The 16,459-nt window shown below is 36.1% G+C and overlaps 1 protein-coding gene across 2 annotated transcripts in view; it reads right to left on the bottom strand.

Annotated features, from left to right (window-relative positions):
• LOC110445636 (lachesin-like) overlaps positions 1-16,459 on the bottom strand; it is a 166,746-nt gene that overhangs the window by 34,394 nt on the left and 115,893 nt on the right. For both annotated transcript variants that reach the window (XM_021490345.1, XM_021490346.1), the window contains exon 2: positions 766-902. In XM_021490345.1, the coding sequence (XP_021346020.1) occupies positions 766-902 (137 nt within the window). The remainder of the gene's footprint in view (positions 1-765; positions 903-16,459) is intronic.

Raw genomic sequence — 16,459 nt, 5'->3', positions numbered from 1 at the left:
CAGTAGGTAACAAGGTTGTTGTTCTTGCTGGATGACCTCGAGTTTAGTCTAGAGTCCTAACATATCATTTGTTTTGCTGAGATTTTAATCATTGATGTTTTTTACTAGGATTCTCACATTTGACGTATTGTATTAGCATTTCAAACTGTGAAGAAAACAATAATTAGAAGAAAAAAAATCAAAACATTGCAACGTGATGAAAAGTTTCGAATGCACTTTCCTCATTTCGCAATGTTCTTCGTAAGTTCCGATCTCTAAAGACATGTTTTTTCTTTATTCTTTTGAATTCTCATGTAGTACCACTAGTTTTTCCATAAACGACGAAATGGCCATTTGGTGCATAAAATGTTGATCTGTGTTGACAAACTACCCTTTAAGTAACTTTTCTCCTCACTACGTTTTTCTAGTAACATTTTTATCAGTACATTTGTTTTGTTCTATCATGATTTATAACCTAACAGGACAAAAAAAGCATTTAGTTACAAAAATACCTAAGAAAAGTACCCAAGGAGATAATATAACAGAAAAAGAAGGGTATCATGAACTCTGGAAACAGAAGATGTTACAATACATTTGTTGTGATAGTGTATAAGTGTATGTAAACCTACAAACGAATAATGAGTACATCGTCTTTGACATTCCCAGTTGTCGAGTTTCATTATTAAATTGTTTACATTCTGCTGCCCAGATTTCTTAATTAATTGAAGAAATGAAGAAAGCACAAGAATCAATGAACGTATGGAAGTCTAAATATGTACTACTTACATATTTTGTGCCCAGGTTTTCTACTGAACAGGACAGGATGGCTAGATCCCCTCTCATGAATGTGACGTTTGTAGGTGTGGGGTTAAACTTGGGGTCAAGTGTCGACTGGAAATCAATCGCCGTCATCATAGGAATACCTGTAAATAAACAAGGAATGCTGTAACGTATTGGAAGATTTATAATAACTAGGACTCATCCTTTGATATAACATGGTGTTACACCATCTTTCAAAAGTAATCATGTGGAATACTTAAAGTGATGACATTCAAACGATTACTCACAACACTGTGCAAAGCTTACAAGCAAGCTTTCGATGGATAGTGACCATGTTGACGCTATGTATGAGGCGTGGTTTCGAAACTCAAATGAGTAACGAAATATTATAGCACAACATGGGTATAATACTGTATAATATCGGTATTTTGCGAATTATCTAAATTTCATGAATTTACGTTTTTGTATAACCAATGCATACATTCTCATTTGACTTAGATATAACGGTGTGTGCCCAGGATCGGGTGGTAAGTGACCAAACGATACCTTAGTATTCCGGACCGGCCAACGTAAACCGTTTACATACTCAAGCATCGATTCTGTACTCAAACCAGCTTTTTTTGTAATTCAGGAGTGTATTTTATTACACGTATAGTTTTGGAATATTTCATGTAGCTTCGCAACATATTCCCTGACCCTTTTTCTACATAATCTGTAAATAACATCCCAATCATCAGTCACAAGCAGCAATCGACTGTATCCGCCGGGAAAGTACCTCGGAATGTATTAATAGACGCCAGGAAATATGATACAAGTATAACACCTTTTCCCGTGAACCTAATTAATCCCCTAGTGTATATACCTCAGTGTGTTCGGAAATGAATTGGTTGATAACCACGGATATGGCCTTAACTCCGTTTACACGTGATACATTGTATCCATGAGAAACATGTCGGAATTGATATTCTCTTCAAACCGGAATAAGAGGATATATATAAGGACTAGTGAATGTATGTTGTTCCTAATAGGCAAACAGCTGAGCAGTTGGTTGAGGGTCTGGTTTGTTAATTGGATTGTTAAGTTTTTAAGCCCTTGTAACAGCTAAGGTTATATAAGTACGGTTTCCACAATAGTTATCTACTTAAGACTACTTTACAGTACCGTCACAGTAGGATATCAACAAATATATCCTAGTAACATTCCTTTAACACATGGCTTACAAGTCCTAACCGTTACACTCTAAATTAAAGCTGAACGTCAAGTAAAAGCGCATCACCCATTGTTAGTATGTCGCGGTCAAGGGACAGAACCTATTACCTTTCCCGTTTGGGTAAAGGAAAACACCAAGGTTAAAGGTATGGTTAAGTAAGGCGTTAGAGAAAAAGGGAAAAACTCAAAAGTGGATAAAACAAAAGCAACCAAAGTGTTGCAACAGATGCAACATATTTATTTGATTGCGTTGGTGCACGAAAAACAAAAGAAAACCTGCATGGTTTACTAACATGAGTAGCCTGTTACGTGTACGAACATTCACCGGGTAACAGCATGTATGTTTTTTTTCTCAATTCCCGAACTGCAGGATACACATCTAGGGCGCCAGGAATATTTCCTTAATTGAATTTTATTATAACAGATAATAAGCGCAAACACAAAAATAAATCGAGTCAAATATAATTACAATGTTGTTCCGTCTCTGGGTGTTAATATTGGTTGTTTAGTGCATTATCAAAAATAGCCAGTGTTATAACACTACCAAAAATATTATCTCATCTCAAGAAGAAACGATTTGTTCAAGAACTGTCTCGACAATTTCATTCGTCTCCTTTCTAAACAGCACGTCATTTTAGTGTGTTGTTTAATGTAAGTGCAGTTCTGATATGATAAAAGATTTTGTTGAATCTGTCTTTTATCAATTGTGGTTTTAATTGTCAAAACTCTCCAATCACATTCAATACTGAGGTATAATCGATATAAACAAGCGTAACTAATATGTCACTGTCTGTTTTATTATACCCCAATGATGAATTCACACACCAGTCCTTATCTAAGAATTGTTAAAACAACGTGAATTTGATTACTGTCTACGTAGTTCATGCATATCAATCAAGGATCATGGCAATTTCAATGATAAGAGATAAGTGTTACATTGAACATCGAAAGGCTGATGGGCAGTTAATTTGAGATCTCTCGCTGCTGTGCCCATTATTCACCAAAACATGATGAAGGAATCGTTAAGTGATAGAGAGACGATGTACATTTTGTGCCAATAACAAAGTGTTCCACATGGTACATCTTTATGAAAATCTTATATAACGACGGTTGATACCTCACGAAAAGATATAAAACGTTGAAATTAATACAGGCAAACTGTTGAAGTTCTCTGTTTGTTTTGTAAATTATTAACAAAAACGTAGTTCCCAACCTTATACATGTTGTAAGAGGCCGATGACAGTACGTGGCGGCTTTCAGCTGTGTGTAATGTTTCAGCATATGTTATTGTCTCGATTATTGGACCACCCAGGTATACACTCGTGAAAAATATACACACGGTTTTATAGTTACTGTAACACCACCTGTGCATAATAAATTCATCATCTAAATCTTTCTTCCTCACCTATACGTATGATGCAATGGATAATGGACAGGTTTAGCATGTGCAATTATGTAACCAGATCTCCAGAAAAAAATCACATGTGCTTAATAACTTGATTAAAGAAAACACATCAACTAATATGCAAACGTTTTTTTACATGATACACGTGTATGTGTTAAAATCCTATTGAACTGAGTACAGGTAGCTTGAACAAGCATGTGAAGTCCAAGATAGCACTAAACAGAAATGGGCCTGCCTTAATGACAAACATGTGTTATGCTAACAATTTTGGTTTCATAGATTTTTAGCACAAACCATAACTCATCAAATCAATTCCCGTGATGTTACATGTAACGTCACAGCTAATAATTCGGTGCTCTCTACTTTTTGCATAGTTTTCTTGAATAACGTCCTTCATGTCTTTCGAGTGTTTGTTGTGATGATACATAGGTAGGTTTTATATACATTTAAAGACCATAGCAAGCAGTTTGTGTCGACAAAAACACAAACATCATTCACTTTCGCAAGGAAATGACATAAGATGTAATATAAAAACAGTTTTTTATTCAGTTACCCAAATTCTTCTTCAGAAAATTAGCAAAGTATCAATTAAGTTAAATAGTTTTGAAGTAGTAATAGATTGTACCGCCTAACTTACGCCCTTGATGCAGAACACAAGAGCATCGAAATGTCTAAACCTATTGAAAAGCTAAAGTTTAGACATGTTTTAATGAAGATGAATAATGCTTAAACGATTCAAGCTAAAACTAATGGTATATATGTTGAGTTCGTTTCGATTTGTAAAATTATATTAAGACTAACGTACATCGGTGATATTGAATTATACATGTTGAATATAACCCGGAGCAGAATCGGTTATTAAGTAACGTTACACAGGTTGAACTGTGTATCCGACTGCCTAATGTAACACCTGTTAGAGACAAAAGAAACATGCATGCTATTCATGTCTTAGATATATCCTTTTGTATTTGTTTTTGTCTTCCCATGAATGTTTGGTCTATTTATTATGTCACCGACAAATAGATGGAAGGAACATCAAATGTTCCTTTCTATCGATTCGCTCGTTCGTCCGTTCATATCTTCGTTAGACTTTGCGTTAATCTCCATGTCTCTGATTCAAGAAAAATGTCTCATGATAAAAACTTTAAATGCAGATACTTCAGGATTACTGCACCATCATGGGCTATGTAGGTCACATTGACCTATATTTTCCACTTTCACTGATTTGGTCAGACGTTGCAGTTCGCTCCATTTGTGCGGTTAGACGTGTTTTTTGTTCTATTCCTCTTTTATTGCCTGTCCTTTAGTCATCAACAGTTGTATGCAGACACCACACAATAATTGGTACACCGCCATATGACTGTAACCAATATATGTCGCGTTACTGACTTTGGTTAGACTTGGCGTTTAGCTGCATTTCCATCAAAGTGAAACGGGAGCATATATATAGGATCTTACATGAGTTTCAGTTTCATAAATTTCATTTGAATTGAAAACTCATGTTAGATCCTTGTTATTACATAAACAAATATTTGTGGCATTTATTCGTGTAAAACGACAATTTTTACGCAGCCTTGAAATGTAAAAAGCCGCCATGTTGAGTCAAGTGTGTAAGTCTGTGACGTCATGTACTTGTCTAGCGTGACGGCACTTTTTAAACAATTGAAACTTACAGCCAATCACAGGACATGGATTAATATGCAAAACAATATGACATGGGTATATTTAGTAGATAACACAGTACAGTATATGATACATTGTAATATGTGCGTTTTGAAGCATGTTGTGTTTTAAAGTGTCCTTTTAAATGTAAAATGATTTAATGTACACCTATTTGTATTACCGTTATTTCAAGTTAATATAATGTACTTCTGGTGCTAACATTTTCACATATACAGATATATTTTATACACATGTCATATCATATCCTTTGACATACTCGACTGCAATTGTAACGTTTGACGGTACACTATATTACAATCAATATCATTGGAATAAAATTTCTTTCCATTGACATATCGGACTATATGTGTCAATACTTGACGTATCTCATCCAGGATTTTACCCGTTGCTAAAGTGAACAGGGATTCTCACATTTGACATTCACGGACAAGGATTTCAACCAACGCCATACCTGGACTACAGTTCTAACATTTTATATATTGGGCTGAAATTCTAGTTTTATGTTTTTGACAAGTATAGCATTTTAATCTCTGTTGTCGCCAAACGTTGTAAACTTGTGACGTAATAAAAGATTTATATGTACATTTCCTCTTTTGCTGTATTTCTACATATGTATTTTCATTTTGTTAACTCAAGGTATATGCACCACAGATATATCCTTAACTGACGGAACGACCATATTTTGCTTAAGATGTTTTATTTGGTATTTTTTTCTGTCTTCTTAACTTTAACTTAAGTTATCTCTAGTGAGATTATTCGACATGCTGAAGGGTTGAGGTTCGAGTCACGGCATGACACTGTGCTGTATCTTTGAGCAAGATCCTTTACTCCACTTATTCCAGTCTACTCTGCTGTAATGAGTATGTGGTTTGACACTGCTAGAATTGTTGAACGCTAGCTGTGAGCGCCGAAATGGCAGCACCGGCTGTATTCTCTCAAGGGAGTTGAGAAAGATATTGGCTGGTAGCAAAGGCCATATAACCACGGATAATAATTTGTGAACCGTTTTGAGACGACCTACGAAATAGGTTAGGAAAAAGCGGATTACAAGAACCTTGAATTATTATTATGTAACTAAGAATACAGCCTTTCACATTCTGTACATTGAATACGAATTATATTCATTGACGTAATGGACTAGGATTCTAACTTCGGATAAATTGATAATAATTAACATATGATATACATGCACATCGGCTAATTTTTGGATAATATTAAAAACTTTTCTGCTAAATACGAAAAAAGCTTTCAAAGGATGGTATAGTTATATTCTCTAAAGTACATGTAGGTATAAGATGATTAAATCATATACTTATTGACGAAAAAGGAAAATGCTGAAATTGGCGTTTTTGTAGGATTATGCAATATACTTGATACACTTCACTGTATTGTTCTGTGTAATTCTGCTGAATAAAACACTATCGGTAGACAATATATACACCGTACAAACTAAATATGTATGAATTGTTACATGTACAAGGATTTGCTTATAATATCAGTATTAGTACTTTGACTTACATGTCAGTTAGTGTTTAGGTGTGTCACTAGCCTCACGAATTCTCTTTAAGGAGTCAGATTAGATACAACGGCTGCTGACCATGTCACAGATAGAGTCAGCCGTGACGTAGTAAGGAAATACAGAAATACCGGAAGTGCCTTCTCTTGTGTGTACGTACATGTACACCCTTGTCGACATCTTCCAATAATAGTAATGACCTTTATCACTTAAATAAATCATATACACGTTTTGTATATTTACAAACACAGCACATACAGCATCAATGATGTAGTATCAACCACGTGTATTTATGGTCGTTTACCGATAATTGAGGATGGGAGAGTTCCATATTGTCGTATTATCTTAAGAATCGGTGTTATCGACAACAAACAATCCAGCAGGGCCGTACTCATTGTCAGCTGATCCCTTTCATCCTAAATTCCGATCTCGCGCCGATAAACAAACAGTACGAGCCAGGCATACGTGCCGGTAATCAAACGGTAAAACAGCTGACATGCCGATCTGTTTGTGAGCCAGCCATGTAGTTAGACCTCCTATATCGCGCTGCCGCTTGTGGTGTACATGTACGTGTCGGTCAAATAATCTTCAAGTACGCATGGGCGAACTGATGGACAGTAGCTGCATGTACTTGACATATACCGTAAGTCATGTTGGACCGATATCCGCTTAGTATGGTTAGGATACAGTTGAAGATGGAAGTAGTTTTATTGAAGGCAAAATAAATTTGCTAGTAGTTGTTAGCTTAACAGAACACACTTGTGTAGTTCTTTCATACCACGTACTATATCTTCATTAAATTTCAGCTCTCTCTGTTATTAAAATCTTATTCTGGTTGGTATTTATATGCACCATGCACATCTACGACAATGAATCGTATTTACATGTATTTAAAAATACATAATAAAACAAACGAATGTGATATAAAGCTGTTAAATATAGATCAATTATAAAGTTGGGGACGTTCCTGTATTTATAATTATTTCTCAATTTACAGAGTTAAAATTTCCTATCAAGTGATTCCTAAAAAGGATTATCTTTTTCCATGGAGTTCTTGCATTTGTATCAGTCATTGAAATGTGGTTATATTTGACCCGTGAAATACAGACATACGGAAGCTACACCGACTGTACACAAGTCTGGCGGAAGCTGGTCCGGCTGTCCATAAATCACAAGGAAGCTAGTCCCACTGTTCACGCGTCTGACATATTCTCGACCGACTGTCCAAACATCGGAAAAGGAGTGAAAGCGAGCCAAAACTAGAACTACAACGTAACAGATGGGCACACCATACTGTTTATGGTGCTGCCTTAGATCTGTTCCAAAATTTAAATTGGAAACAGCAGTATATGAAATACTGAAGAATATATGCACCAAATTGTCTTCATTTGCCACGCGATCCAATGTTCGAAGAAGTGTACACATGTGTCAATGAGTAATTGCATTACACTGCAAATGTGTGCCATAACTATGGTTTGTGTGTCAACAAATCGTTAGTAATGTTATATATTTTTCTACAATGTACCAGTTATAGTATCAGGAAACAATATGTTTGTATGTTGAGAAAGCAGTTGCTCTGAGCTGTCGCTGGTGAATTATTATTTAGAAAAATAATAGTGTTGGTGAAGCATACGAATAAGCATAGTACTTCCTGTGCTAAGGTGTCGTATTCCTAGATTAAGATTGAAACGACATTAATACAAAGGCGCATACGGGGCATCACTGCTCTCACTTAACACAAACAGTTTCCTGGAGCAGGTCACTCCGACCACGGGGTTTCGTGGTACCACGACCGCTCTGAAGGACAACCATGTTAGCAGATGGCATTAACCAAAAATTGTGGACTCGACACAACTGCGTTTGTTAATGAAGACGGACGACTAGACCCAGGAGTGGTGGTATTATAGGTTACATGTGACCTTATGTATCTACACAACCTACATCTAGAATATAGGGATAAAATTAATTTCCACACGAACCGAAACCTTCGAGGTGTTTACTTATATGTACATACAGGAGATGTTGACTGATTTGGTACATTTGGAAACAGCTCGGACTTTACGTACCTGCCCGTGTTGACTTTTCGTATATAAGTATACCCCCCTACATTCGTCATCATTAGGTGACACAGTTAGTCCTTGTTAACGGCTGATGTATTGCAGTGTAGGTGGTTTAGTATATGTGTCTCCTACTTAAGACGCCGGTAGCCATGGTGTGTGGTCGTAATTGGATTTGATGAATGATTCCGTCATTGGCAATTTCGAAGTGTATTCATCACTTGGCCACACCTTGAAAGTGTGAACATTCACGGGTGATCGTACGAATGACGTCGCCATGGGCACATAGGACAGTGTAGCAAAAGTGTGTGGGGGTTTGTGAGGGGGAAGACGGGATGTAGGTGGTCGGTTTTTGGTTACAGTAACACCGTAGATAAAACTGATCGGCCACCTCTACCTTCATAGTACATGAATGGTCACCGTAATATGTCTGTTTCTAAAATGGACTATTGCCATTGTCAAAAGTTCATGAAACAGTAATGCCTTCGGTCCAAATTTGTATAAACTATCTAATGTGGCCATAGTAAATAAATGTTATATTTAAATGACATGTTGCATTGGTACATGTTATATTATATTTTGCCATATACGTACCAGTAAATTTTTATAAGTATTACAACAATACTGAATAAACATATATTATATCGAAACAGGAGCCAGTGCGTGTGCTAGTATACTCAATGTCGCATTTTAACGAAAGACTCGCAAGCAACTTAAAGTAGCACAACAATATGGTGTTCGAGTTTTATACACGTTGTATTCATGACAAGAACAAAATATAATGACTGCATGCTTCAAAATGCTTTTACTTTTAATGATCATGTGACTTTAAATCAAAATCAGTTACAGGTAACCGATACATATAGCGGTAAAACATATTCCTGTCAAGTTTAAAGCATACAAGTATTATAGAATTTGTCCGCAAATGTGTTCAGTGGTTAGTTCAGTTTTCCGTTAAAGTCATAAATAAAATGTAAAAACTCACGTGGTTCATTACCTGATGCTACTTTCGGGTTTAATTTATTTTTTGTTACAATATCCGGTATTTCTGTCACAAAGTCTAAAATAATTAAGCAAACAAAGCTATCAAATCGTCTTTCGATAAAAACAGAATTAATTCCAAAAGTTTTCGATTTCTTTTTAAATCTTCTTGTTCCATTTACAAATCAAGCATTATAATTGCATTTGAGTTAGGTCACTATAGGACCAGTAAACTACCACAAACTCTATCTTGTATAACAGGATATTCAATAATTCAAGTCTAGATAGTGACGCAAGAGAATGGTGAGATACCTGCAGTCCCCGGATGTTGTAATTACATGATTTAGAGGGATAAGGGAATAATTTGATTTGTAGAAATCTGGATTTTACAAAAGAACATAAAACACTGTAGAAATTGTTTAACAAGATTTCAACCAGAGGTTTTAAACAGACCAGATAACTTCTCTCAGGATAGCCATAATCAATTTCTATAATCTTGTCTAAATTGCGCAAAAATGAGATTGCTGGAAACAGAGATTGGCTGGCAGTATCAATGTGACCAACATATAGTGTACTTTATGGAAGTCTCTCGTACTGTTACGAGGCAAGCAATATTCCTCAAATATTGAATACTTGTCATATTTTCTGTTAAATTGACAACGGAGCCTTAACCAGACAGGCATTAAGTCTACTTTCAAAAAAGCTCCTCGATATGCATGTTCATGGCCGTTTTACATATAAAGAACCAATCTATGTGCAAATCTGACGTGCGTTATGGTTAATCAAGGTCCTTTAGAATAATTGCACGTTACAAGAGTGGCATTTAGAATCAAGGTTGAATTGAACACTGTATGCCGTCCTGTAAAGTTCAGCTACATGTAAATGGCTATGTGGTACAGCAAAACATCGATGTAATGCCCCTCGTGTTATACGCAATCTAACTTACCAATAACATGTTTTGAATTACTATAAGGAATATTTTGTATATATTTATTTGTCTTCTTCATTATATCGTCAAACCTCTTTAAAAGGCCAAATGTATTGGACAAAGAATGACAGCATAATGAGGATTTACTGTACGTGAGGATTGTACATGTATGTATATAATCGAACATTGAAATTGGTTAGTAAACCTTTCAGGGAAATATCTTTCCTTTTCTAAGGTTATTTCCTTGAACTGTCTCTAGCAATTTTTTCTTGAGAGAAAAAACATTTTGAACAATTTTGTATGTTTGTTTGGGTTTATATCCTCACAGCATCATTTAACGCAGACGAAAGGTCACAGAATTAAAGATGGAGGAAGATACTGCCGAAAAGTAAACAATTCAATTTTGATTTCTTCAATGTTTCATTAGCAGTAGACAAGGAGGAACAACTCGTACCTCCGATTCTGCTGGGGGCCCCACATAAGTCGCCTATTACAATAAGCAGTGGGATATAGCAGCCCTAGTCTATCCCCCATGATCTTGCACAGGTCATATATTATCTAAATTGGATTCAGTATGCATTTACCAAAAAAACCCACAAAAAACCACATAGACATATGATCGAAGATAGGAATAGCAACACATTATCACTCCCAGAAAACTGTCATTAATTCATTAATATTTTCCGTGTAATGGGTCATATAAACATACACTGATTGTGCAAAAGTACACAGTGTAGCTGTAAATGACATTACACATCATGTTTCGTAGATACGCGTAATATAACATATAAATGTATACCGCAAGCGTCCTTTAATTTGCTTTAGGACATTTTTTTATTTCATTTATGTTGTATTGGATATAATTTATGTTTTTGTAAGTTTGATTTAAGTACAAAAAGTGCAAAAGGCGACCATATTTAGCCGTAAAATATACATGATACATGCACATACTCTCAATTCAAAGACATAGTGCACATTTATGCTACAGTAACCTCAGGCTACTGATAGCTGTAGCTTTGTCCTTAGCAGATGTGCCTCTTGATTCCTGTCGTAATGTATATTATTGATATATCGGTGATGAGACTTTATAAACATTTAATCTCTGCTATACTATTTCCAAGCTACCTAAATCTGACATAGAAAATGCATAAATTTCCATAAATGAAGTCGTACAAACCTAAACGACTAGGAGATATTATCGTAAATGACTGCAAGGCGTACACCCTATTTCTTTACTGGCGATTTATGTCATCCAGAAATCGAGTCTTATAAAGGCTTGTAACTCGCACCCATCTGTGCATGTCATCAAACCGATGTACGATTCTGATTTAGGACACAACCGCAGTCAATCGAAACGCGATAAGCGTAGATTTATATTGGACAAAAATAGACGCGAAATTCCGACGAAAGATGAGGAGAAAATCGCTGGATGTCTGGCATCAAGTCAGAACATACACTCTTCTGGCAATAAAAATAGATGTAATACTTACAGAGCAGTCGTGCGTTCAAACAAACTATAAATATCAACTTACAGTCGTGATCGGTCCTAATTATTCCAAAGATCCTCTAAATTCAATAAAATTGTGTATATTCTAATGTTACATGGTGTAATGGGGAATAGATCAGTTCTACACTGCAGCGGGATGTAAGACAACGCAGGCAACATTAGGTAGCGTTCCTTGACATTAAGTTTATTACAGACCCAGGACTATATTTACGTTGTCTACGTCATAAATTTTCATATAACGGTGACAGCCGTCTGTGATTTTTTTTGCATCTTCGCAACAGCTACGTCCATAAGAAGACGGTGTCCTCAGATGATAGACCATTTACAAGTGTCGTCTCACAGCAACTTCACAGCAAAGACACACGGTAGCATGACGCTCCTGCTAATCAAAGTATACTGAAAATAGGCAAACCAGTCTTGACCGACTATCATTTTAAGCTAAACGTTAAGCCCAGAGCAATAAGTACTCATGTCGAGGACTGTGCTTGGCCTCTGCCAGAGGACACAACCCGCAACATTCCTAGCTATAGTGAATGCTAAACACCAAGACTAGTAGTTGCAAAGGAATGCGTTATTGATGAGAAGGAAGAATTAAACATTGCCAAATGATAAAGACCGCTATCAGATTCTCAAGTAGTTAACTTTTAATTTTCAGAGGTACCTCATAAGTCGCCTCTTACGAACATGGTAACAAGGTTTGCTCTCTCCTCGATCCCCGACCTCCAATGGTACGGCGACGGTAGAAGGATGACGGAAAAGAAATGTGTTTGAATTTGTGTGATATACGATGGTCAAAACAGTTAAATAACAAGACAAAATAAAGAAAACGAAAAACAAAACAATATAATACCGAAATGTCAACAACACACTAATTTGAACCTAAAACGGATTAAACTAGGGGAAAATACGAGCAAAGTACATTATCTAACGTATATCTAAAAGATCTTCATATGTCTAGGCTATCCGTGGAGGAAAAGGTGGAAACACAGTAACTTTTTATGCTGTCAAATAGGCTGATGATGAATAAATACACGGAATGTATGAACTGTGTACTGATAATCGAGCAATAGCAGTCAATGTTATATTCATAATATGTGCATAAATTTGTTTACATATAGTATAAATAGCATTTGTAACAGGAAAACAGAAATGCACGGTCAGACCGGGATACGAATCCGGAACCTTTCGATCGCTAGACGAAGTTCTATCAATTGAGTCAAGTTCTTCTATACAAATATCGCCCCAAACAATAGTCCGAATTATTCTGATGTTTTATCGACTTTTTATATATCGGTCTGTCGTCGGTTAATCGATTGTGTCTATCCTCCGTCCATGTCGACCCTGATCAAATACAGACAGTCCACACCATGTACGTATATACATGTATATATACTACCTTTGATATCAGCAATAGTAGGTACTATCATTTCCTACTGGCTGACATTCAGCCATCAAAGAAGCGCAGAATGAAAATGTTCATGTTATTCAAGTTGATGATCTCGGTGATGACTTGTTCTCAGGAATGACACCGAAGCTTAGTGATATAATGAATCCTGAGGCACTAAGTCACATAATCCTATCAGTGACACCAGCCTAACCCTTTCAGATCTTACACTCCTTGGCCGCACGTGCGGATCACTTTCGGATCATTTTCTGACCTTCGCAAAGATTGTCATCTTAGAGATAAGATAAAAGCGAGAAATTTGGAAAAATATAATGCGAATAAACTATTTAGTAGCAGATTTAAAGAAATAAGTTGTATCGCATTCTTTGATAAGTATGATTTAAGTACGAATGTGTGATTATTAACATTCGAGAAATATTATTCCTTCAAACAGTTTTATCATTTGGCCGAACGAGAAACTGTGGATAATGTATAACCTGAGCAAAACTCACCGAAGAAAGTTGGGCCGTTTACAGTTAAAAACAACGCTTCGCCTTGTGAAATATAGGAAAAAGGGAAACCATGTAACATATAACAACGAGGAGTCAAGCATGTCTATTTCGTGGACGTTAATGGTTAATCAATATGCGGTTCATGTTTTATTCTCCAATAGTGCAGTGGGAATTGCCTACGAACCGCACCAGAAATCAGTTTTATGAACGTACTTCTATTTACATTTTCCCGTCTTTCTCTCTTCAAAAAAGATATAACGACATTGAAAATATCGAAATTCCAACAAGAATTTCTGGAATGTTCGATTGGAGGAACAGCTTATGGCACCTGCCTTATCGTGTGGCTTAAGTTTAAATATACATGTAGTTCTTGAGAACAAGAACTCTAAAACATAATTTATCAGGTGGTACTATCTTTATGTCATATTTTGTATGGTACCAGAAATAAAAGATCTTTTAAAGCACAATAATGTTTTCTTATTGTGAAAAAGTGTTACCTTTGAGAGTAGGAGGAGAGTCGAGTGGGCCATTAGTGGTCAGAGTGATCAGAGATTCTAATTAATGAGTTGTGTCAGCCACAGCTGTACGTATCAGTGAGTGTCTGCGGAGGGTCTGTAGTTGTTTATTTGTATAAGATTAGGCGTGCAATTTCAATGTAGAGACATATTACTTGGTTCTGGAGATCTTATTAAGTTGTCAATTAAAGCTCGGACCGTTTGGGAGAAATGTTGATTGAGAATGACCAGTGTCATGAGAACAAAGGGTGGTGTGTGTTACAGTGTAGAGAGAACAGGTTGTGTGTGGGTGTAGAGTTCAGTTTAGTTTTCTGAGGTGCAGGAGAGAGGATGTAGCTATTGGGAGTTGTGGTAAGAACGTGGGAGTGACAACATGTGAGCAGTGAAAGTGTTGTGGTGAACGTATGGACATGTACCTGTATATATGTATATAGATTTAAATAAACTGTAAATAGAAGTCAGTGCATTGTCTCATAATTACAACATAAAAGACAATCCAGTGGCTCCGTCACATTATCATAATGATTATTGACATTGTGTAGTAATGACTTCAGACCGCGGATGCATATTCGTTTAAATCGAAAATTGAGTAATACGGTGGCCGCGGAACATTTGTAAGTTGAGATGGTAAATGAACAAAGGGTAGACATGATATTGCTAGGCATGCATCTATTTTCAAGCCTGGAAAGAGACATGTTTCCGTAGTCCTGTAATTTGAGCTTTGTGACACTAATAGCGACATTTCAAACGAAGCCGGAAACGACCATGGCAGACAGTGAGGTAGTGATAGTTAGATTGTATGTTACCTATGGCTTTGTCAAAGAAAGATTTATTATGATTCCTTAACGTGTTATTTCCACCTAAACGTCATTCAGGACTGCAATTTAAAAAAAAAAATATCATGTGACGGTTTAATTGCAGAGTTGACAACTTCTCGTCCAAAACTTTTAAACGAGAATGAAAAATGACTTCCGCGTTATTGTTTATTTCATGGTAACGTGTTTCTACTCCCTTCGGTTTATGGAATGATGACCAGAAACGATGTTTCCTTTGTTTTTATAGTGACATTGCATCGCAGATATATATATATATATATATACTGCACTATCAAAAATATTAAAACGATACAGCTCAATTCCCAAATGATGAATGATATTTCGTTAGTCCTTAGACACTGATTTTATTTCAACTGTTGGGGAGACTCTTATATCACATTCTTTTTTAAGAAAGATCACCTCCAAGACTCAATCAAAGACCTATATCATATGGAAAATAAAGCGCAAAACATGTAATGGTTTAGTTGTCATTCCGCTGTATACCTGTACATATGATTTTATGCCACTCAACGTCTCACCAACAGAAATCTTTGTTTATGTTCATGTCTATTTTTGGTCGCATTTCTGAAGTATGCCGCTCTTCCGACTAACTTGGACATACTTGAAACATGTTTAACCTGCATGAAGGATTCCGTTTGTTTGTCTGATCGTTTCGTTGTCACTACCCCATTTCTTATTTAAGAATGCAACGTCACCTAGGTTTTAATTAGATGTACGATATAGGAGGTATAGTCAACGACGCAGAAGACACATTACACACTGCTAGAAAATCTGGGCCCGTATTCATGAAAACGTTCTAATACTCAAGTAGGGATTCTGTGCTCAAGCCTAATTTCATGCTCTGTTTATAAATTAATAATAAAAACTTATTTTGTTAATAATTCGGACAAAATTTTAAGAGAATATCTGTTTTCAATGTTTACGTTTTTGATCGTTTGACATGGTTTTCAGTGAGTAACAAGAAAATTGGTTGGAGCACAAAATCCATGTTTGAGCATGATAACGGTTTCATGAATATGGGCAAGGTGTTATTATCCTTCCGTGTTTTCAAATGTCATTTTTTTGCTTTTATTTTTCCATAGCATTATCGATTTTGAATTCGAATTACTGCTTTGTTTGTATTTCAGTACCTTAATTTTAGTGCAAGGAGGTCGTACTTACAGTATT

Source organism: Mizuhopecten yessoensis, unplaced genomic scaffold (assembly GCF_002113885.1).
Source record: "Mizuhopecten yessoensis strain PY_sf001 unplaced genomic scaffold, ASM211388v2 scaffold2329, whole genome shotgun sequence".
NCBI classification, from domain to species: Eukaryota; Metazoa; Mollusca; class Bivalvia; order Pectinida; family Pectinidae; genus Mizuhopecten; species Mizuhopecten yessoensis.
Note: the sequence above shows the minus strand (reverse complement) of the source record. Positions and strands in the feature narration are given on the sequence as shown.